At 40.7% G+C, this 23389-nt stretch overlaps 1 protein-coding gene across 1 annotated transcript; it reads left to right on the forward strand.

Moving 5' to 3' along the window:
• On the forward strand, nucleotides 1–22754 carry METAP1 (methionyl aminopeptidase 1). Its single transcript, XM_031609144.2, has 11 exons — nucleotides 1–133; nucleotides 10101–10152; nucleotides 12287–12399; nucleotides 13290–13350; nucleotides 14504–14595; nucleotides 15461–15544; nucleotides 16432–16570; nucleotides 17489–17620; nucleotides 18583–18726; nucleotides 21364–21429; nucleotides 21639–22754. Exons 1-11 carry the CDS (start codon nucleotides 20–22, stop codon nucleotides 21797–21799), a joined length of 1158 nt encoding a protein of 385 aa, XP_031465004.1. The 5' UTR covers nucleotides 1–19; the 3' UTR covers nucleotides 21800–22754.
• The last annotated feature ends 635 nt before the right edge of the window (nucleotides 22755–23389 follow it).

The raw sequence follows: 23389 nt of genomic DNA on the forward strand, positions 1-23389 counted from the left end.
CCTGTGGCAGCCCGGCAGCATGGCGGCCGTGGAGACCCGCGTCTGCGAGACGGCGGGCTGCAGCAGCGAGGCCAAGCTGCAGTGCCCCACCTGCCTCAAGCTGGGCATCCAGGGCTCTTACTTCTGCTCTCAGGTGAGGCCCCGGCGCAGCCACCCTCGCCTCCTCGCCCCCCTCCTCCCCGCTTCCCGCTCGCCCTGCCGGCTCCGAGGGGCGCCCGCCCGGTGCCCGCTGCGGGCCGGCAGTCCCTCACGGCCCCGGGGCGCTGCGAGGCGCCGGGCCGGGCCGGCGGCGGGTGTCGGCCGAGCCCCTCGCCGGGCCCGAGGCCGCTTCGCTCGCGGCAGCACCGCCCGCTCCTCGGCGCCGGGCGCGGCGCGGGGGCTCGGGTAGCGCTGCCCCGCGCCGGAGGGCGCCTTGCCTCCCGCGGGGAGGAAACGTGGAGGCGGGGGTGGGGGAACGCCGTGGTGAGATTTCCAGTCGGCGAATGAGACCGGCGCGCCAGTGCCGGCGGCGGGCTGCTCCCCGCCTCGCGTGCCTCTCGCCGGCCTGGGCTCGGCTCCCGGCGGGCGCGGATCTGCCGCTCGGCCCCGCGGGAAGTTCCCCGGGCGGGGGAGGCGGGGCCGCCTCGGCTCGGCGTGCCGCGGGGTCCGCGACGCGAGGAAAGGCTCGTGAGGGGGTGCGCGGCTCCCTGCGAGCGGTGCCTCCCTTCCCGAGCGCGGGCTTGGTCTCCGTGCACGGGCTTAGCGAGCGCAATGAGGCGTGCTCGTCGGGTTCCGGCGTGCGTGCCTCTGGGTCTGCATCGCTCCGGGTGTGGAGCTGCGTGGCCTTACCGAACACGGAGGACTTGTTGCTCCGCAGGCAGTGCTGCTTCCTTTAACAAGAGAAGAGCTTTGGGGAGAACGATTTGGTGCTCTGCTTCCTTTTTCTTCCTCTAAATGTCTGTGGATATTTTACTTCCCGGCTGCAGAGCAAAGAGGTTCAGGGTGGGCCAGTTCCTATGCAGCCACACGCTTCAGGCCTCGGCTCTCCTCGCATCACATCGTGGTCCTACTGTGCTTAGGTCCTTCTGTTAAACAGAAAGGACCGCCTGATGGCTGCGTGGCGGGCTGGTTTGTTGTCAGTGTTTTTTTTTTTAACAACTTGGAAACGTGTGGTAAAATACATGGCTGAAGACTTTGAGCCTTTTGTACGTGCCATTCCTGCTAACATCCAGTGAGGAAATTGATTCACAGGTCAGTGGTGGAGTTCATGCAAGAAAGTCATTGGAAGTCTGTAGATAAACTTCATGAAAGCTTTTAACCACCTCAGTTAGATTAATGTACTAATTGAGCAACGTGGTTACTTCTGAGTCGGAATATAAGCTGATAGTTATCGTTTGCATAGAGCTCGAGGAGAACTCCCCATGTGAATGTAACATGCTCACTGTACTGTGTCTGCTGCTTCCCCAGAGTCTCTGGGCCATGTGCCAGTAGTCAGTGCTGTTACGTGGACTGCAACTCAGAGTTGCTGTGATAATTCTGTGCATTTAGCTCCAGGATGGTTCTTGAAGGTGGCTTGTAGGGTTTGCTCTGCATTTTAGTACCCGTTTTGACATGTCTGATGTTTGTCATAAATGCATCTTCAGCAAGTGCGAGTATTAGCTGATGTTGTCAATGCCATTTTTTAACAGATCAAGCAAGCTCATAAGCAGACTAATACCTTTGCTTCTCTCTGTCCTGTCCCCAACTCCGTTTAGATGGGTTGCATTGATTCTTGTCTATGCATTAAGTGTAATTATTTTGAAATATCTGCTAGTGCCATAAGGCAAAATTACCAGGAATATTTATTGGCTTATTAAAGTAGGCTTGTAAAACTGCCTTGTCTAGGAGAAAAAGTACTGGACTGTTACTTCTGAGTGAGCATGAGTGTGTTCTTTCTCCTTATTGCCTTGGTCAGTCAAGTAGGTAAGCATAGTTATTCCCCATATGAAAGGTGTTTTGAAAGTCTGGTGTGAGTGAAGCACGTCATAGAAAAGACAAGGGAATTAACAGCAGCCTCCTTTCGAGATACGCAAAAAACGTCACGTACTGGGAGACCTTGTGTTCGGCCTGTAGGGAGGAACATCAGTCCCCCATAGTCCTCGTGCTGTCTGTGTGCTTTGGAGGAGATGGAGATTCACGAGCATCTTGTGAGTGCCAAGTGCTATTGAGAAGGTAGGTTAGGTGCTGCTGACAACCTGGCTGTCCATTTGTACAGGCACTGTGAGGTTTATTGTCACTGCTCAAAGGGATCTTCAAAGCCAGGATGTTTTTTCTGAGCTCCCAGTTAAGTTTCAGCCAATAGTGCTGGAGTGGTCACACATCTGCGTAACTTTTCCTAAGGTTTCTCCTGAGTGGTTTCCTTTCCACAGTGGCGTAACATGCATAAATAACTTCATAATAAGCTAGTAAGTGAAACTAGGGTATTATTCCACCTTAGAGTGTAGCCTGCTTTGTAGCTGTCTGTTACCTAAAGGATAGTCTATTCCCTCCCTCTGAGGTTGCAGGTTTCAACCCCTTCCATTGAGCTGGACCCAATCCTTTGGTGAGCTGCTTCTGGGGTTTTTAGGACTTTATTTTAATGGAGGAAAACAGCATCTGTATCAAGTTTGCTGCTACTCAGCTTCCTGAAGCTTTGTTAGATCAGAAAGCATTCTGCCTGAGAGCAGACTTGTGTCCACTCTGGCCCAGCTGTAAAGTTTCTCTGTTCTTACTGAACACGCAGTGGTAATCGCACGCATGCAGTCTCTTGTTCTGTGCACAGTGCAGGACTGGAGTGGCAAGCCACCTGGTATCTCTGTACAGGCACACGTGCTAGATTATTCAATCTGCTTGAAGCCTGCAGTAGCTTGCTCATAGCGCTGAAGCTCCGGTAAGAGCTGAAATCACATTTGCAGGAGTGCATTTTCTCTGGTGCTGAGATTAAGCAATAGGAAACTGTGAACTGCTCTGAAAGGTAACAGATGTGGAAAGATGTGTTTGGATTATAAATTGTGATGTGTGCTTTGTTACGACAAATGAACACAGGTAGCATAGGGCTGAGAATCTCAGCGTGATGAGGAAGTCATCCTGCGACTTACCAAACATCATTTTTTCATTACTGTACATATAGTGAACTTTTTAGGTAAGCTGTATTAAGACAATGATTTCCCCAGTGAATTTATGGGTTGTGTTTCTCCTTCCTTTGATAAAGGGCATTATTCTAGTGCCTGTTCCCCTTCTGCATCAAAAAAAAGGACATCTCAACAACGTGCCCTGAAAATGCTTACTCTGAAGTAATTTGACATCCTCGAAATTGCCTTTGAGATAACACAGTTTCACCTCTGGATATATGCACCTCATAAGCTGGATACGCAGCTGAAGGTGTGCTGGTGGTGGGTCGTGAGTGGAAAGAGGCTGAGGCAGCTGGGTGCCAGCCTCACCTGGGGTTTTACACAGGTACTGGAGGCAGGTGGCTTGAAAGTATACCAGTTGAACCCTGGCAGTACTTTTTTTTTTTTCTTTCAGTCCAGTGTATAATGAGAGGGCATATTCTGCTGAGGGATTCTGTCTGCTGTTAACCTTTTGTGTCTCATTTAGCCTAGTCAGTCAGGTCCTGTTGCTGCTAGCTGTCTTCCACTGCCTTGCTTTCTCTTTTGTAAGACTTGCTGCAGTGTTCTATGGATTTATCAGCATAGGTTCCATTATTCTATGTCCCCAGTGTTGTAATAACAGATGCCCAGCATTGCATTTCCAGTGTGTTCTCTTACTAAGATAAATTTGAAATTTTAAGATCTATCTTCATAGACATGTGTCACTTCTGCGTAAATTATGTATCGTACCTATTCAGTTGGTGTTTAAACACACAATTTGTATTGTTATATGCTTTCTAAAAACTGCTGAATGATACACAGTAGCAGTAACTGCTCTTGAGATTTTCAGTTTCCACTTTTATATGACCTTTCTAATTATACGTTGGTCTCTTACTAATAATTTTGCATTGCTTTGCTGAACTCTTCCTCTTTCATGCTATTCCTGTCTATGTAAGTGTCTGAGACTAGACCGAGTTGTTTGAGATGTTCTGTGGTGTGGACTGCATACTGGTGTGGGGTCACTTCTCTGCAAAATTGGGAGGGATCTGTTTCTAGGCTCATCATGGAAGCCTTCTGCTGTTATCAATTCAGTGGCCTGCACTGCCTTTTTATTTCTTTCTGATATTTGAAGGCCACAGATGGCTTTTCTGAACTGTATGCTGTGCAGCTTCTCTCTCACAGGTCTGGATGCCAGCTGATGGGTGGGTCGTGAGTGGAAAGAGGCTGAGGCAGTTGGAGGGTTTTTTTAAATCCCACTGAGTAAGAGGTGCTGCTGTTTTCTTGGTGACTGTGTACTGATCCACCTTCTTTCTGGGAGGTACATTTTTCCCTTATATTTACACCTAATTTGCTCCCAGATCTGGGCCCTTGATAACTTTGGATACTCAAGGTCACAGTAATTTATTAAAAATTAGAATCTTGAAGAGAGCAGTGGTATCCCCCTGACCCTGTGACCAGCACCACATGCCTTTGCTATTTCTTTTCACCTTTAGTGTGCTGGGTGTGGGGAACGGGGACTAGAAGAAACTATTTTTTGTCCTCTGTTATGTCACACCATAGGACATGAGTGCTGTATTTCATTCTTGGTGTGCAGTTCTTTGCTGTGCCTAAAATAGGCTACAGCCTGCTGCTTGGATCCAGCTGCAACAGTTACAGTTTTCTTTTGATATAAATGGTACGCTGCAGATAACTCTCTTCTAGCTATTTCAACAGATTCCCTAGGTGAAGAAGTTGCCATTTTTAATTGCTTATAAATTCCCATACCTGTGGTAAGTGCCTGGTTATTGTTGAGATGCAAAGTATGCATAACTTCTTGAAAGCAAAACTTTGGGCTGCCAGGCAGGTTTTCTGAGCTGGTGTTCAGTGTACTGAGGAGCTGGTCCAGGTTGCAGTTCTCTTAGAAAAACAGAATACTTAGAGTTGGAAGGAGCCATTAAAGGTCGTCTAGTCAAACTCCCCTGCAATAAACAGGGACAGCTAGAGCTAGATCAGATTGCTCAGAGCCCCATCCTGCCTGACCTGCAGTATCTCCAGGGATGGGGCGACAACCACATCTCTCGACAACCTGTTCTTTGTTGGTTGTTCTTTCACTACTCTTAAAAACCACTTGTATACCTCTGTAAATCTGATAGAGAGCTGCAAATCTTATAGAGAGTCATTTCCTCAAAAAAGGGCTGCTTCCGGGAGTCTTGGGGTGAGATCAGGCTTTAAATGAAAGAACGCAAGCTTTGGTAGTACCAAGATGTTATATGGAGGTGCTTCCCTTGAATCTGCAAGCATGCATTCACTTCATCTGAAAAACTGTGGGGTCAGCTATGCTGCACAGGTCATTCTGTGCATTTTGCAGTGAGTTTTTTAGGCCAGCAGCTGTGTCTTCTGGGCATTTTCAGCACCTCACAGAATGTCAAGTTTGATATGGTAAAAGGCAACTGTTTTATTCTAACATCAAATGTATAAACAGACCGTATTTCCTGTCACTTATATTTATAGATAAAACATAAGGTGGGTCTGTGTTGTATTAAATATATATTTCTGGTAATGTAATATTTTTTGAATGTCATACTTTTTTTTGTTAGTTTTATTTTGTTTGCATACCTTAAAGGTGGTTTGGTTAAACTCCAGTTCTCATTACGTAAAATATCACGTGATCTCAGATTAAGACTGAGACAGTTTTACACTCCAAAGGACGCTTTAAAAATCTATCTTAAAAAAATTGCTCAGAATATTTTTAAATGCAGCATACTTCTTGGCACTGTTTCTTAGACATTTGCCTGACTATTACATCTCAGGGCATAATTACATGCAGAGCGCCAGCCTGTCTGTCCCCACGGTCTCAATTCCAGCTGTCTCATTTTTTGCTGTAGAACGTGTATTTTTTGGAAATTCAGCTCCAGGTTCTAAATGATGAGCGCCGTGGATGGAGAGAGGTGCTTCTGTGGAAGCCAGATGTGAGCTGGAGCTCCCACCAGCTGCCCACGCCAGGCTTTGGGCGGTGTCTGCACACCTGCCAATGCATGCAGTGTCCAGGGCCAGGTTGTGTGGAGCAGCTGTACTCAAAGGGGAAGGGGAGCCCGCAGAAGGCTGTGACAGCCCCAGGGCTGATGGCAGAGAGCATTTCAGCTGAGCTGCTGTCTTGCATTCATTCAGAAAAGCCTGCAAATAAGTATGTCTTGAATTCTGCAGTGCCTACTCAGCTTCCTGTACTTGAGCAATTTATTTGAAGCTAGTTTGGTTATGTCTGTGCTATACAGGGGCTTGCAGTGTAAATAAAGCCCAGTCTTGGTTCATTTAGCTCTTTTTTCTCCTCTGGCATTTGGCATTAGTTGTGCTTTGCTACCACTTAATCCCGCTGTATTGACAGTGAGCCACTTTCCTTCTATTACTGTCTATTACTGTAAAAATGACAGTTAAAACAGGAGAAAAATCCTTGCTGTGTTGATCAGTTATTTTAAAGGTGTTTTTTCTTATTGTTCTTCCAATTTGGAAGGAAACAAAACAAAACAAACATATTTGTTAGTGAACTCTCTGTGCATACAGAAGTGCCCTCTACTGTGAAACAGATTCTGCCAAGCTGCACGAGTCTGCAAATATTTTAACCAGCAGATGCGGGACTAAGTCTTTCAGGTGGAAGTAATTTAGAGAAATAACTTGGCTTCCATCAGCTGTTCCAAGAGGAATCTTTCCAGCTTTGATGGTGATAGTGTCTTTAGTTATCTTTTGGTAAACGTACAGGTCCTGGTGAATGCTGCATTGAACTTGTCTCTACTCACAGAGTCAGTGGGAGTGCTTTCAGGATGGCTCAAGACCAGAATTGTTGTTACAGGTTTATGTATATTAATGGTCTCTAGCAAAAAACAGTTGTGTTTTTTGTCCTAATAGAATAGTTGTATGCAACATTGCTCTAAACCAATTCAGTATCACTCCTCTGCACATTCCCTTTCACCTCTGCTTTTATTTTGTTTATGTGACAGGAGTGGGGCTCGTAATATCAGGAATACTGGTGGATTTTGTAATGTTTGAAAGAAAATCCAGGAAGTCTTCCAAGAAGCTTGAAACCAAAATGATCCCTGTGTGCTTTCCCTCTGAAGGTAGTTAATTTTGTCACACGGCTGTGCAACGCTATGTGTTCCTTTCCATTTAATAAAATAAAAAAAAATTAGGAAAGCACCTTGTTCACTTCTTCATTTTATTATTGAAATTCACCCTGGATATTGGATATTTTTTCCTGGGTTTCATTTATTTAATCATTGAAAATTTTCTGTGTTGATCTGTATGTGACGTAGGAACATAGAAGAACTGTTATAGGCAGGAATGGTAACAGGAAGGTTGAAGTAAATGTTTCAGCAGAAGGCTGAGAGGAGGTTCAGCAAAGAAACCTTATCAAAAAGCAGGATTTTCTCCAGGAAATTCTCTGCAAAGTGGCCCAGATGGAGAGAAAGAGTGGCTTTCTTCCATGGCTTGTCGGGGAGACTGCTGTACGGACGGTGAGGGTGTCTGAAGCATTCAGAGGTCTGACAGTAGTACTTCATAGCCACAGGGATGATTCTCCAGCCTGTGAGGTAACAGCAGCTGGATTTTATCTGAAATTGCCAAAGCAGAGCTATGCAGATATGCCCAACATAGTGCTTGTGCAGTAAGTTGCTGGATGCAAATGGTTTGTTTGCACCCGATAAGTCCAGTGCTTATGGGATGCATGTGACTGAGCCTACGCCAACTAGATGGGTTGTTGGTGGATGCACTGTGTACCCTCTGAAGCCTTCCAGAAGTGTCGGACCAGCACAGAGGTATTCTTTGATGATACACCATTTGTAGAATAGCCTGTGCTTGCACAAATGGTTTGGACTCGCTGTGTATACTTGTTACTGTTGATTGATGTGCACGTGCACAATATATAGGGCGTGTGTCTGGGATGCTTGGCTATACAGCAGCAGTTGACAGAGCTGCTGTTCTTTTGGAAATAGAGGACAAGTGAAATCTGGGAAACATATTGGAGAGAACTCAGACACATGGCAGCCTTATGCAGGATCCTCTTTGCTTACAGGCACAGAAAACAAAAAGCCAACATAGAGACTGTCAGGTTATAGTGCTGGCAGCAGGGTGGTGCTCATGTGGTGTTTGCTGGTTATGAGCCAGCAAGAAGAAAAGACCTCAGAGAAGGGAATGGGATTTGAGAATGCTTCTCAGAATTTCATGGGGAAACAAAAATTCAGTTACAGACAGTAATTACCAGAGAGGATGGATGCGTTCGTTCCCCAGTACTCCCTTATTTCCCAAGAAGTGGATTCTAGATTTGCAGACCTGGTTCCCCATAGTTGCTGCTGTAAGTTGTGTAATCCTCCTTCCATCTTTGGCACATCAGGTCTCTGTTCTGAAGTATAAGGAGATTAAAAGCATATTGGTCCTTCTGGTGTTCTTGAAATAGGGCTTTTAGCCTTTTTCTGTGAGTGTGTGTGTCTTAAAATAGACCTCAGTTAAAACCTACTCCTTTTCCCACAGCTTTCCAGCAGAAAACAGATAATAATGCAGCACAAAGGTCTGTGTGTGCAGCGGGTTATACAAGCATGACAATAAAACCTACTGCTGCTTGTTGAACAAGATGTTCTCCCTTTCATCTACACTGGTGCTTTCAAAGTGAGCTGTTATCTGGTCCACTGCGTGGTACTGTGGCGTGCTGAGTGCCCATCTGGAGATAGTGGAGACTTCAAGTGTGGTGCAAAACAAGACAACAAGGAACAGGTTGTGGTGATGAGGGCAGCAGGGTCTCTGAACACAGGCACAGTAGTGCACCACTTTACCGTGGGCTTTTGGGTACGACTTGATAAGCACTGTTTGCAGAGGCAACGAAAAGAAGATGGTGCTACAGGAGCAGACGGTTCTGATGGTGCAGTAGCAGCTGTAAAGCAGGGGCAGAATCTCACCCACAGGGCTTAGCTTGCAGCTCTGTTGTCTTGCATTGGTTTAGGATTGTGTATGTTAGGTTGAATCTGTTGTTGGCTCCAGACAGTAGTTTTATGATGATGATTCAGCATTAGTCTTTCCTTATAAAGAAAAGCAGTTTGCTTCATGCCTTTTTCCTCAGAAATCCAGCAGTTATTGTAAATAATTGGATTTAGCTGTTTCCTACCAGTTGGTTTCATAGCTATATTTACTCAAAACAAGTAATTTTCTAATTAGCACCATAGAGGATCACCTTTTAAATGCTCTCTTGAGTGGCTTTTTTGTTTCCACCTCTCCTTTTTTTTTCCATGTCTTTCCCTCACCTTAATCTTTCTGTACTCTACTCCAGCAGCCAGGCATTTCCTCCGCTCCTCTGCTGATTCATTGCTTGTCGCATGAAGTGCTCCATTTGTGCTTGGGCGGAAGAGAAAAATTATAGACTCCTTCACACACATACTCTTTCCTTGCTTTCCATCTCAATTTCATCTATTGTTATGGTTTGCATTTCTTATTTACATTCAGGAGCTCAGTCTTTTTCTCCACATTAATCTTTTTAATTTGTTCCCTTGTGATTATGCTGCTTGACTTCTGTTGCTTCCTTATGCTGGGGAAGGAGGCTGAAGGGCTGCAGTTAGCAGGAGCCAGGGGAGGATCACCCTGCCTGCTGCAATGTCCCAGCGTTAAGTATGGAGATGGACCAGTTGAACGTTACCTCTGTGCTTCCTAGAGCAGTGCAACATTTCATTCAGTCTAGAGTAAGCATGGTGTGTATTTATTCTTTAAAATGATGAGGGAATGATATTTAGTGATAGGATTAGATCATTGTTCTTCATTTCGATAGGTGCATCTGTTTGGCTGTTTTTTGTGACTGTTCTTACTCATAAGCAGTTGAAGGTTGTATTTCTAGTGCCAAGACTGGCAGTTACAGTAGCATTTACTGCAAGTTGCTACATGGGTTAACACGTTCCATCTTTTATATTTTAAAGCACAGTTACTTCTTAGTTTTTGTGGAAATGACACGTCTGTTCAGGATGAAGCTACTTAAAAGTGTAATTTTTGTTTTCTTTGCAATTCTAGGAATGCTTTAAGGGAAGCTGGGCTACTCACAAGTTATTACACAAGAAAGCAAGTAAGTTTTTTACCCATATTAAAATTCTGTTACGAATGTGCATATGGAAATCCTTTTGGTGCATTTGCTCCCCTTCCCCCAGTAGTGTATCATTGTTTTATTTAATATAGTTTAAAAATAAAGTGTGGGAGATGGGGAGTATATTGGTGATTAAGTCATATAGTGCAGTTTGCTTCGTGTCATTCCACACGTAAGTGTGCAGCTACACTTGGATACCATACTCAGTTTTGGATTTCCCAGTACATGAGAGACTTTGCTACGCTGGTGAGAATCTGGCAAATGGCCATGATGGTGATGAAGGAACTGGGGCCTCTTACTTATGAGGAGAGGCTGACAGAGCTGGAGCTGTTCAGCATACAGAAGGCTCAGATGTCATCAGTGTGTATGAATACCTAGAGGGAGAGTGCAAACAGGACAGAGCCACACTCTTTCCAGTAGTGCCCAGTGTCTGGACAAGAGGCTGTGGTCACAAACCAGAGCACAAGAGGTTCCATCTAAACACCAGGCAGCACTTCTGTGCTTTGCAGGTGATGGAGCACTGGCACAAGTTGCCCAGAGGCTGTGGAGTTTCCTCCATGGAAATGTGCAAAAGCCACCTGGATGTGGTCCTGGGCACCCTGCCCTGGGTGGCCCTTCTGGAGGAGGGGCTGGAGGAAATGGACCCAGAAATGCCAACCTCAGCCATTCTGTGATCCTTTGTCAAAGAATGGAATGGATTTTTCGAAAATATCTAGCACTAGATTCCAGATATCTGAAATTGCATCCAGTTCCTAATAATCTATAGGTTAGACAAATTTTGGTAAAAATGTAAAATTTCAGACTGTGATACACAGATCTCTATTTCTGTTCCTTTTTTTTTCTTCCTGAAATATTCCTTTAGCTGAACTGCTAGGTATGTGAACAGGGAAAGTCATCTGAAATAGAGGGCAAGGAGAATAATAAATCATAAGTCACTGCCAAGATTGTACCATCAATAGCATTTTGATTCTTGATGTAGAAAAAATGCAGTAAGGTGAGAACCATTTTGGCAAGTTTTTGTGATTCCGCACTTACTGAAATGCAAGCCAGTCAGAGTGCAGCTGTTCTGTACATTTCCCACTTTGGGGGGAAAAAAAAACTGGCAAAAATGTCATTGTGCACTGATGCAGCTATTAACAGGGGGATATATTGTAGATAGGATTTTGCCCAGCTTAGCTGAAGGTGATAGAGATGTCCGTATGTCTTAGTTATGGCTCATAGATCTGGTACGGAAGTACTGGTAGACTTGTAGATTCTCCCTTATCTGGGGAACTAAAATAACTTAACCAGTCCCTAAAAAGAGAAAGCAGACCTCAGTTCTGCACCTGCCTTCCCCAACCCAACCATCAAGCCTAACTTAAAAGGGAGTTAGGATTATAAAATGGTATGGCAGAAACCCAAATCCTCATGTCACTTACCTCTTCCTTTCCTAAGCTCCCCAAAAACTCTTTTTTTTTTTTTTTTTTTTTTTCCTCCATGATATGTTATAATAGCTGGAAATAGAACAGACAATTACAAGTGTTTTCTCTCTTTCTGCCTTCTCACTGTAGAATTCTCATAGTTCACACATGCATTCTATCCTTTTCGTACTTGCAGGAATAGAAAATTGCCTCTGTGGTCAGTGTAATTAATATAGTTATGGTAATCCTCTGGTGTGTTCCCCTAATACTGTTTATCTGATAGTAACTTTTTGATCATATCACTAAATCCACGATCTTGCTGGCTTCCTACATAACTGTTGAGTCCAGTATGAGTGGGCTTGGTTCTGGTAGCCCTCAAATCCTTGATGTTGGAAACTGCTGAAGCATCTCAAAGGAATCAGGAATATGGCTTAATTTTAACTTTTGTTTTTAAGTTATTATTTCTCAGTGGTTCGTCTAAACTAGTGTTACGTGGGCAGATGGTTCAGATGTCAACCATAGGGACTGAGAAACTCGTGTTAAGAGTTAAGATGTGAAAACGGAAAACAAACTTAACCTACCTAAGGTTATGAGTTAATTATGAATGCTGCCAGATCTGTGTACCTCTGGGTTGCCCTTGGGACCCCAGAGCTTTTATTCTCGGTAGAAATGATTTTACTGCTAAAATTTATTATTTCTTTATTTTGTCTTTTCAGAAGATGAAAAAGCTAAACGTGAAGTATCCTCTTGGACCCTGGAAGGTGACATCAACACAAATCCCTGGTCCGGTTATCGATATACTGGCAAACTCAGGCCACATTATCCTCTGGTAAGTAATAAGTTCCACTGTACTCCTACACTGGTGGAAAAAGTACATGTTATATTCTGTAGTAACTAATGGACCAGAAGTCCTGTCCCTATTGCCTTCCACATTTTAGCTGAAGGAGGAAAGCTGCTTTTACAATCCTAACTGTGGTGAAGGTGTATGGGACTGTGCCATTATTGAGCCGCTTATTTTGTTTTAACTTGATCTCTTGGTATATTTAAAAGGAAGGAAAAGCCTATGAGAGAGCATGCATCAAAAATAGGTTTCAGTTCATGCTTTTTCTCTGTATATTCTGAGATTTATTCTTCAAAAAGCTGCTGTTAATTAAGAATTAAGATGTCATCTTCTAGCTATTTGCTGCTCTTACCACTAATGGAGAAGTCTGCTTCAGAAAAAGTCAAGATTAATTTAGAATTTAAATAAGTAGCGTGATATAATTGTAGGTAAATGGTTTGAAGTAAATTAGCAAATATACTGGTGAACAGCTCTGCTGAAGGAACAAAGGATATAGCACTAGAATGCTGTATTATCCTGCAGTAGCGTAACGAAGGATAACTGAAGTCAGTAACATCTTCAGTTGTCAAAAGTGGGCTGAGAAAACAACCTCAGTATAGCTGTGTTTTTAAACTGGTAGAAATTTGTATGTGGAATAAGCCAAAATTTACTGAATTAATGGCATTTTATTTACAGGTGTCTTTTCTTATTGTCACGTACTAGAAATTCTTCCTCTGTGGCATCTTCTCCATAGTTATCTATTACAGAGAACAGATGAACAGTGCCTGAGCATGTGTGTTAATGTCATCAGAGAAAAGATTTTGCGGTGTAGGTTTCTTCTTTTGTGACTGTTAGATGTATTCATGCAATTTAACCATCTTTGTCTATGATTTATTTAGACACCAACAAGACCTGTGCCAAGTTATATTCAGAGACCAGATTATGCTGATCATCCACTAGGTAACTCAAAACAATTCACAGTTATGGAGCACTGTATTTGCTGTTTCTTTTCTTTGATTGAGGAAACGGTTAGAGTGTGAAGGATGTGCTGGAAATGGGAATCTTTTTTTTTTTTTAATGTTATTTTCACTTTACTTCTTCTATCCCCCCATTTAACTCAATGATATAAAAGCATAAAACTAAAAGTAGTTACAAGGTTGTGTTTTATTTTGTTGTGCTTTTTAGGATCAAATAATGAGTTATATTTCAGAGGTGTTCAGGGAAGAAAAGGCAAAAGCATGGTTAAAAGCTCTGGTTAACTTCATAATAAGTAGCAAACATAGCAGAAGTTGCTTGACACAGGTGAACTTTGGTAAGCCATTCTCAATGATGTGTTGGAAATGAGTTAAAACACCAACATAGAAAACTCTAGTAAGCACCACCTGTAAGAAAACTATTAAATGACTTCTAGCTATCTTTAGATGCAGAAAAGACAGATGCAAAATTACTTACTTATTCTCCACTTTTTTTCTGTGGCTTTGAACTTCTGTGTTACCCTAAAAGCTGCTTAGAAGTCTGTTGGAATTATTTCTATATTTTCAATGAGTCTTTAATTATTCGTTACAGAATATAAGTACTTAAACAGCACGAATGCTGGTTCTTGGAGGTCATTCATCTAATAAAACTGAGCTTGTACAGAATCTGTTAGGAAAAACTTTGATGTATTTATCAGTTGGTTATTGCAGTAGTTTAACTAGAGATAGTTGCAAGTTTATATAGTCCTTTAATGGCTATTTTAGATTATTTATTTCCAAAGTAGCTTAAAAATGCTTTTGTATAAATAAAATACTTCCCTTAAAATTATGATCTTTAAGTTGTGTTTTGAGAACATTTTGACTGGCTGGACAAATTGTATACAGGAAATAAATGGACATTCTGAGCACTTTTGAGTGTTACAATGTTGAGGAAGGCTTACAAGTTCAAATTAATCTGGCTAATGATAATAATGCTATGACTGGTGTGTTTGTTACTTTAGCCTGTGATGAGGAAGTACATATTTTTATTGCCATTGGTAAGCTAATTAACTTTCTTGATTGGTCATGTGTAGCAATCATTTCTCCATATAATGTTTTTTGTTTGTTTACCTCCTCTTTTTTTTTTTCATTTCCCCCAGGAATGTCTGAATCAGAGCAGGCTTTAAAAGGAACCTCTCAAATAAAAATACTTTCACCTGAGGATATAGAAGGGATGCGAGTAGTGTGTAGGGTAAGAAGGTCTTGATTTTTATTACAAAATGCTTTTATTCTTTAAAAACGTATAGTAAAATAACCAGTTAGTGACAACACATTGGAGAATACAGATTTCAAACTATGATTGAGTTCTGAAAAATAGTTTGAGAAGTCTTGTGTTTTATGTCTCTCCTCATAACTCCAACTTGCAGTGAATTATTTTGTAAACAGAAAGATTACTTTTATCCATTTTCTGACTTTGTCATTACTTATGCGAAATACTTTGTGGATGAAATGTTGTTACTGTTAAGAACATATTTTATAGCACAAATGAGATCAGTGTATTTTCTTCTCTTCCAGTTAGTGCCAAGTTAAAACTAACAAGCAAAACCAAAACAACACCCCATCTCTAACAGTATTTTAAAAAGAGCTGTTCATGGAATCATTTGAGTTGGATGGGACCTGTTCCATTGTAATCAATTCCTTGTGCATAAAATCAAATTGAAATATATGTGGGTGATCTGGTTTATGTTTGTGGTATTTGAGGAAACTGATCCAGTGCTGTCTTGACATGGCCCTGGACCACCTTTTCTCAGTGGCCCTCCTCATACAGAGAGGGCCAGATGATCTCCAGAGGTCCCCTCGCACTCTAGTGGTTCTGTGAAACCTAAATTGGGTTATTTTCAAGTGAAGCATTTGCCATTGGAGTGTCTTCAAAATATTCTGAGTCACTGAGGTGACTTAGTAATACAAGCTGCAGAAATCTGGAAGACCTTCTGGAGTCCCAGTCCACCTGGCTTTCTTATCAGTCTCAGTGTAGCTGTAGAAAATGGTTTGATAACTTTCCAAGGAGTAGCTATGATCACATTTTTAAGTCACTATTTTTGTTTCCTCATTTGCAGCTTGCTAGAGAAGTATTGGATGTTGCTGCCATGATGGTGAAACCAGGTGTAACTACTGAAGAAATTGATCATGCTGTCCATTTAGTAGGTTATTTTATTGTTTTTCTGGTGTTTTCAATTGCTTTGTTCTCTGCCTTTATTTTGGAATTAGTGTTGCAGAGTTTTCATTGTTGTTGCATGAATTCTTCCTCTATTTTGAACTATTTCCCACTTTGAAGCTACTAAGTAGTGCAAATATTGCAGAGTAGTGCAGAAGTATGTTACATAGCACAATGGTAGATTCAAGATAAGCCAAGATTAGAAAATCCTGTGACTCTAAATCAGCATCTTAGGTATTTCCAGCTTCAGACTCTCTCTGAGTTTCTTCACCTGTTTTTCTTGTTAACATCACACAGTTTTATTTCTTTTAAATCCTTTGAGCTCCACAGATATCACTATACAGAGAATATCATATGATGATACGTACTTAGGCCATGGACTCTTGTGCTCAGTGTTATTAGTTAAGATGTACAGAGGAGAAAGTTTGTTTATTTATGTTTGGGAGTCGAACTGGGGAGCCTGAGATAGAATTGAAAAGAAGCAGGTTAGGGTTTTAAAGGTGGGGGGGTAAAAAAAAGTGGCTTTTTCAAAACTGAAAAATTTTAGACCTGGTACTTAAAATTAGTCATTGAAAGTGGCTATTTTTTCATTCAATTAAATATTTCCATGCTTTATTCTGCACCTGAAAGTTTCAGCATTCATAGTTGAACATAAAAAAAAAAAAAAAAAGAATGGAAGCAAAATGAAGACAGCTTTGTTGTCTTTCTGTTTAAAAGATGCAAAGCATAGCAGAGTACACAGTGCAACAAAAATGCTTGTAGAATCTTATTTTTAGGAGTCACAGCATTTCAAAATATTTTTACTGGAAGGCAGTAGTTTATGATTTTATTTTCTACAAAATGTGCTAATGCAGAGTGTATTTTCTCAATTAGGCTTGTATTGCAAGGAATTGCTATCCTTCTCCTCTGAATTATTATAATTTCCCTAAGTCATGTTGTACATCAGTGAATGAAGTGATCTGTCATGGAATTCCTGACAGGAGGCCATTACAGGAGGGAGATATCGTTAATGGTAAGGGCTATGAGAATTAACTTTCACATTTCTAATCTTCAACGCTTCTACTTTCTATTCAGTTAAGCTGTTCAGTAAGGTAAAGTTTATCTAGCAGACAGCAGAATTGGAATAGCTTCTTAATAGAAGCTTTTGTTCTCATTTACTAGTTAACATCTCTGCATATTTAAATTAACAACGTTAGAGCAATTTCAAAAGCACTTTAAGAGCTTTATAGTTCTTTTACACTAATCTGTTTATAGCATTACTATAGTGCCTGAGTATTCCTGATACCGAATGTTTAAATTATTTTGTTCAAAATAAAAAAGTTTTAAGCCATCTGGTGTATTTTTTTTCTTAGGAATAATACTGGAAGGTTCTTATGTATTTAATGTTCACCGTGAAACTTTACTTTTTTGGCTGGAAGTGATGGGTTTTGGCATTTCAATTTTTGCAAAAAATGTGACTTGTTTTAAACTTTCATAGAAATAGCTGAAGTTAAAATATGACTTGGAACACGATTACATACCTACTTAAATTTAATTTTGTCCTGTTAGTGCTGGAGTTGATTTTTCAGGAAATATTTTAACCAGGTAAATCACCATGGAATTCTGAGATTATCTTTTATGTTCTTATATTTTACGTAGAAAACCAATCAAACTTTTCATGGCTGCGTTGTGTAGATACTGGGTTTTTTACCATTTATTTTTTCTTAAATCACTGAGCGGTGAAACACTTAATCTTATTGATTAGTTCTATAATAGCAATAGAATAAGTGTGAGAATTTATTCTGCTGGAATAGTTTACATCAGAAATTGTTCTGAAGTGTTCTTGTATCTTCACAATTACAATACTGTATTGTATGTTGTTCTGTCCTCTTGATAATCAAGAGACAGAAATACAGACATAACATTATTATGTGCCTGGTACTCTTTGCAGTGGATATTACTGTCTATCGTAATGGCTACCATGGAGATCTGAACGAGACGTTTTATGTTGGAGAAGTTGATGAGGGTGCAAAGAGGCTTGTCCAAACGACATATGAGTGCCTAATGCAAGCCATCGATGCAGGTAAACCCTCGTGCTGCAGCCTGAAGTTTTACAGTTTTGGCTCTCAAACATAAGTGCCCATATTTGACGTTACCTGGGAATGACTTGTTGCAGAACACAAAAGTGCTACTGTGCATCTCTAGCAGATGACATCTATTATATAATACATTGATTGTTTTTAAAGATACACTTCCATATGTGGTAGTTGCAACATTATATTTTAAATGTGGGTTTATGAATAATCAATGGATGTACAGATGTTATAATTATGAAATATACCAGAGAGTTTGGCTAAGCAGTTACTATTCTAAAAGAGAACAGATAGAATGCTTACCCAGATCCTGGGCTCACTATGAAACTCCAGAGGAGGAGATCTCCAGAAGAGATCCTTCCCCCTGTAGTCAGCTCTTAAATGGGTCCAGGAGACCCTTCCTGCAGCGCAGGTGAATTGCGTTCACTTGTGCTCCTGTGGTTGACTCATTGCTTGCCTCAGGTGATCAATCAGAGGTTCAGGCCGTGATTCAGCAGTTCCCATAGAGTTTATGAGTAAAATGTAAGTGATGCTGAGGTGATCCGTGTAGGTTGATATTTATGTAGAGACAACAGTATTGGACAATTACATGAATCAAACATCCTTAAATTGAATTGTTTAGAGCATGTGAAGAGCCAAGTTTTTGGAAGACCAATGTGCCTTTGTACTTTTCTGATTTATATAGTGTTGTAACATGAACCAGTAATGCAAAACATTGTTTGAAGACTTAAACACCACATCTCATTGCCACTGCAAACTTAACTGTTCAGTATTATACCTACTTACATACTTGGTGAATTAAGTGATTGTAGTGGAGGGATGAAGTTGCTTACTAGAACAGGAGAACACATGAAACATGAATGCTACAGAGGTGATGTTAGCCTGAATGGTGGTAGGTGATTAGTTTCAGTGAAAGAAAGCTCTATAAATTTGTATCTTTTGAATTTTTCAGTAAAACCTGGTGTTCGGTATAGAGAACTGGGAAACATTATTCAGAAACATGCTCAAGCAAATGGATTCTCGGTTGTTCGGAGCTACTGTGGGCACGGAATCCATAAACTCTTCCATACAGCTCCTAATGTGCCACACTATGCCAGTGAGTATTCCTTTTGCACTGTGCTACAGACAGGACATGCTTTGCAATGAATGCACCCGATATAGTTCTTGCTCATATTTTAACAAAGCAGCATATTGTCTAGCAGTCATTACGTTAGCATTTGTACACTTGTGAAATAATTTGTTTTTTGAACTTGGGATCATGAAACTTGTGTTTCATGAAACTAAGTAAAGTGGATGTGTTACATACTTATTCTACGCAATGACGGGGTAAGTTGTCAGCTTTTTTGTATCATTTTCTGATGAATCCCTCAGATCAATCACTATCTGGCATGAGCAGGTAAGCATTTTCAGTCAGAAGATCAAAGTGAAAACTTTATACCATTTCCTGATGTATATAGAAGCAGAGTGGTTTTGTTTTGTTTTTGTTTGTTTGTTGCATGATGTAGGCAGGTGATATGCCTAAATCTGGATCCTGTTTCAATTCCCTTTTCTCCATTTGAATGTTATGGTGTTGCTGGAAATCATGCAGGGTGCAGAGGAAGAGGGATCTACCCCCTTCTCCCTTTCACCTCCTTGGTGTTCTCAGCTTTAGTTTTTGGAAATGGCCATGTCCCTATAACTTTGGCAGCAGGACTGAGGGGCAGCATCCACAGAGGCAATAGAGAGAAGCTTGAAGATGAGCGGGCAACTAAGGACTGGAAAAACACCGCAAAGCACTGATAAACAATTCACACCCACTTCAGCTGCATAACTCTCTTGGTAGGACCTTCATTTCCTCGGGTCTGATGGATGCCTCTATCTCCACTTATTCCAAAAAGCTCTAACAGAGGATGTACTTGTATCACAGCAATCCAATATTTTGGCTTTCCTGGGCCACACTGAGTGAAAAGGAATTGTCTTGGGCCACGTATAAAATATATAACGTAGCCAGTGTATGTAGGTAACAAAACTTCTTTTTTAATTAATATATGTATTTTTAATTAAAATATTTTTAAAAGTTAACAAAAGTGTAAAACTACTGGGTTGGACAAGTGTTGTAGATTATAATCACTTCTGTAAAATGATTTTTCAGGGAATAGAAAAAAACATTTAATCATCAGGTAGAGAAGGATATCAATTCCTAGCACTCAAATTTGGTGTATGATGAAGAGAATAGGCTGCCTGGAGAAGGAGTCAAGGCCAAGATAGATGGGCCTTTGAGCAGTCTAGTCTGGTAGAAGGTGTCCCTGCTTATGAAGGGTTGGATATGGGGGTCTTTAAGGTCCCTTCCAACCCAAACTGTTCTCAGATTTCAAGAGAATTTGAATTCTGGACATGGAGGGACATTTTATATAAAAAAAGCATAATTTGAGAAAAAGAGAATTTGTCTTTCCAGGCTGATGGGGACTTTGAGCTTTTTATTTTTTATTTTTTTTTGACTGAGCCAAAATGTCTGTTGCCAAGAAATGATACTGAGTTTTCCTTTTTTTTTTTTCATTTGGTTTTGTGTGTTTTTTTTTTTAAACAGAAATTGGCAACTAATGCAAAGTGGAAAAACTTTTGGACAAGAAAAAATGAAAGCTGCTGCTTATTTCTGGCTTAATATGAACAGGTTTTCTAAAAGCAAAAAGCTCATTTTATAACTTTTGAATTATTTAACAAAAATCATGAAAATTTATATGGGCAGAAAAAAGGATAAAATTTGTGCAGATGCAAAAAAAACTAGAAACTGAAATGTAAGTGAGCACAAGAAATACCAGCAGATGATAAGGATAGAGGCAAGATCCTTTAAGTAAATGAAATATTTTGTATTCTGTTATGCCTACCCAGTGCCTGAAGTTTTTAAGACATCCAGGCAATGTAGACATTTTAATAGATTTCTGCAACTAGAGAACTCTAGGGATGGTGAATCTGTATGTAGGAGTCTATGCAAATTTTCTACTACAGAAGAGTGGTCGAAACACTGGCATTTGTTTGAGCTCCCATATGCTAGGCATAGTTACATCTAAGCTGTACTGACATTCAAGGTGAAACAGGGCAAAGGAAAAGAGCTGAAACCTTTCTTCAAAGTGCACTCCTACATGTATACTGTGCATCAGCTCATGAACCTCCACAGAAAGACTTATGGCTTATTTAACATCAGAAAGTTCCAATGCTAGAAATTCTCTGCTTATTATTTTCTTTTAATGTTACCTAGAGAAATACCTCATTATCATCCTGATACTGCCGTATCTCCTTTAGTATTCCAGAAGAATGAGGGGGACAATGTCTGTCAGAAACAGAATGATGGGATTACTAGACTGTTAGCTTATTTCCAAATTCATTGAAAATTCAGTGGAAATGAATAAAGAAGTCTTCAAGCCTTCTCTGAATTTCTTAAATGCTTATTTTTACTAAAAATTTTAATTGATGTCTTTCATCATAAAAGTTTGTAGACCTTTTTTGTTTTTATAGAATTGGAGTTAGACAACAATTGATTTCAAACTCTTTGAGTAAATATTGCAGTGCTGGGAGAAAGAAACAAAGAGAGGACTAAGGGAAATTTTAATGTAAGATTAAAAATGAATGGACGAGTGAATGCGTCATCTCTCAAGGGCTTTTCTGACTTCTCCTTACTATCTTCTTCTAGGACAAGGATTCATGTATTACATAAAGTGTGATCAATTTTCTAACTTGAACATTTATTTTATTGCAGAAAACAAGGCTGTTGGAGTTATGAAGCCAGGTCATGTATTTACAATTGAACCAATGATCTGTGAAGGTGAGCAGTTTGGCAAAAGCCAAAAATCACTAAACTAAACTGATTCTGCATAATGCCTGAATAGAGTTTACTAAATGTTTATTATTAAGAAGTGATGAAATAGGAAGCTGGTCCTATTCTGTACAGTTGATAGATTTCTTTCGGTTCTTTTGAGGGATCTGGTATCTGGTATTTAAATTATGAATTTTTGCCTGGTTTTACATTTTCAGGTGGTTGGCAAGATGAAACGTGGCCTGATGGTTGGACTGCAGTAACAAGAGATGGAAAGCGATCTGCTCAGTTCGAACACACTCTTTTGGTTACCGATACAGGCTGTGAGATCCTAACCCGGCGGCTGGATAGTATTCGTCCCCATTTTATGTCCCAGTGATAGTCTAGACTGAGCAGGTGGATCTGAACGATACTTATTTGTTTCTGTACTATGCATTTTTTTTAAGAGTACAGAATAGAGAGGAGTTTCATTATTTGCTTTGTTCTTGCTGGTTGTAGATAAGAGGAATTCATTGAAGAACTTGATGCGACGTCTGGTGAAGCAGAGAATTTAAAGAATTTTCTGCTTTCCTCCTACCTACAACACTCGTGCTATATATATATTTTTTTCTTCCATTATCTCTTTTGCACCTTTCTTCCAGTTAGATCTGCGGATGCTTCTGTTGCTGCCATATTAGCTAGAAAAGTGTGGGTAACCTTTCCCACCTGGATTTGTTATTCTGGGATCCAGTTTTCTTTTCACTTCGGCGTGCCCTGTTTTTCTTGGTGTGTGAGCAGCACCTAAGATTTTATGCGTTTCTAGTTCCAAAGACCCATTCCTGCTTCTGCAGATGCTGTTCTAATGGGCTGGGCCTCATTTGTTTATCAGTTGAGAAACAGTTGAAGGGAGAAGGACGTGCATGTTGCCAAGAATAGATGACCCTTACCTTTAATTCTGTTCCCATCTTTCTGCTGGTGATCTCTGTGGTAATTGTGACTGTAGGTGACACACGATATTAATGCAAGACTGACTTATTTTGCTAGAGATTTCTAGAATGGGCTTCCTACAGGGAAAACTGCTAAATTCTGTCTTAACTGCAGCTCTCTGCAACAAGCCGCCTCTCTGTGGAGCAGTGTTTGCAGGCAGTCTCCTGCTCCAAAAGCTTGGTGAAAATGATGCATCAGACGTAGCTAGAGAAAAGAATAAAACAAGAACCAAAAAGATCCCACAATTCATAAGATCCCTTTGTGGGTCAGCTGTGGGACATTTGTTACAGGTACGTCCACAGTAGCTGTGGGGGACTGGATATGCGAGACTTACATAGTGAGATGAGTACATATCTCAAAAGTCTGAGTATGAGAAGACGAGACATCAATGCTGTATTTTTTTTTTTGTAGTTCTAAAACAGCTGTTTCTCCCTCATCAAACAGTTGTGTGAGTTTCATGGCTGCGTAAAGTCTTAGAGGGGCATAGGAAAACTGATCTTTTCCCTCAGACTGTACAATGGGCTATCTTAATTTTAGTACATATGCACTTTTTTCTTGTCTATCTGTGGGTCATGATCAGCTGGTAACTGTCACCTTAAGGAGCCTACATTAAGCCTCTGTCTTCTCTGTACCCTTTCTTTTCCCCTGCTCACTTCCTTCCCATTATCTTTGGTGTCTTTGCTGAGGGGATTTATTTTTTCTTTTCTGAATTGTAATGAAATTTTTTTTTCAGACCCCACTGCAGGCTTAATATCTTACATCATTGTAATGCAAGAAATAGTTAAACCAATGCAGACATTAAATAATACAATTGTGGGCATGAAATACACCTTTTACAAGGTATCTAGTGAATTTGTTGTCACATTAGATCCAAGCATGAGGTACTGCATGCCCTTGGCAATGCAGAATTTAGATGGGGAAAACGTTTTTGTGCTTCACGGAACTGGACTGACATGGATACTACCAAATACTAAATTTACCAGAAACGTCTTCTCTGCCCTGA

The sequence above is a fragment of the Phasianus colchicus genome, chromosome 4 (genome assembly GCF_987193195.1).
Source record: "Phasianus colchicus chromosome 4, bPhaCol1.hap1.1, whole genome shotgun sequence".
In the NCBI taxonomy this organism is placed as follows: Eukaryota; Metazoa; Chordata; class Aves; order Galliformes; family Phasianidae; genus Phasianus; species Phasianus colchicus.

Bases quoted from the DNA above. Each gene is read 5' to 3' on its own strand.
- METAP1 (XM_031609144.2), top strand. From the start codon at position 20: ATGGCGGCCGTGGAGACCCGCGTCTGCGAGACGGCGGGCTGCAGCAGC. The intron at 14,596-15,460 runs GTAAGAAGGTCT...CCTCATTTGCAG, and splicing joins GGATGCGAGTAGTGTGTAGG to CTTGCTAGAGAAGTATTGGA. The intron at 17,621-18,582 runs GTAAACCCTCGT...TGAATTTTTCAG, and splicing joins AATGCAAGCCATCGATGCAG to TAAAACCTGGTGTTCGGTAT.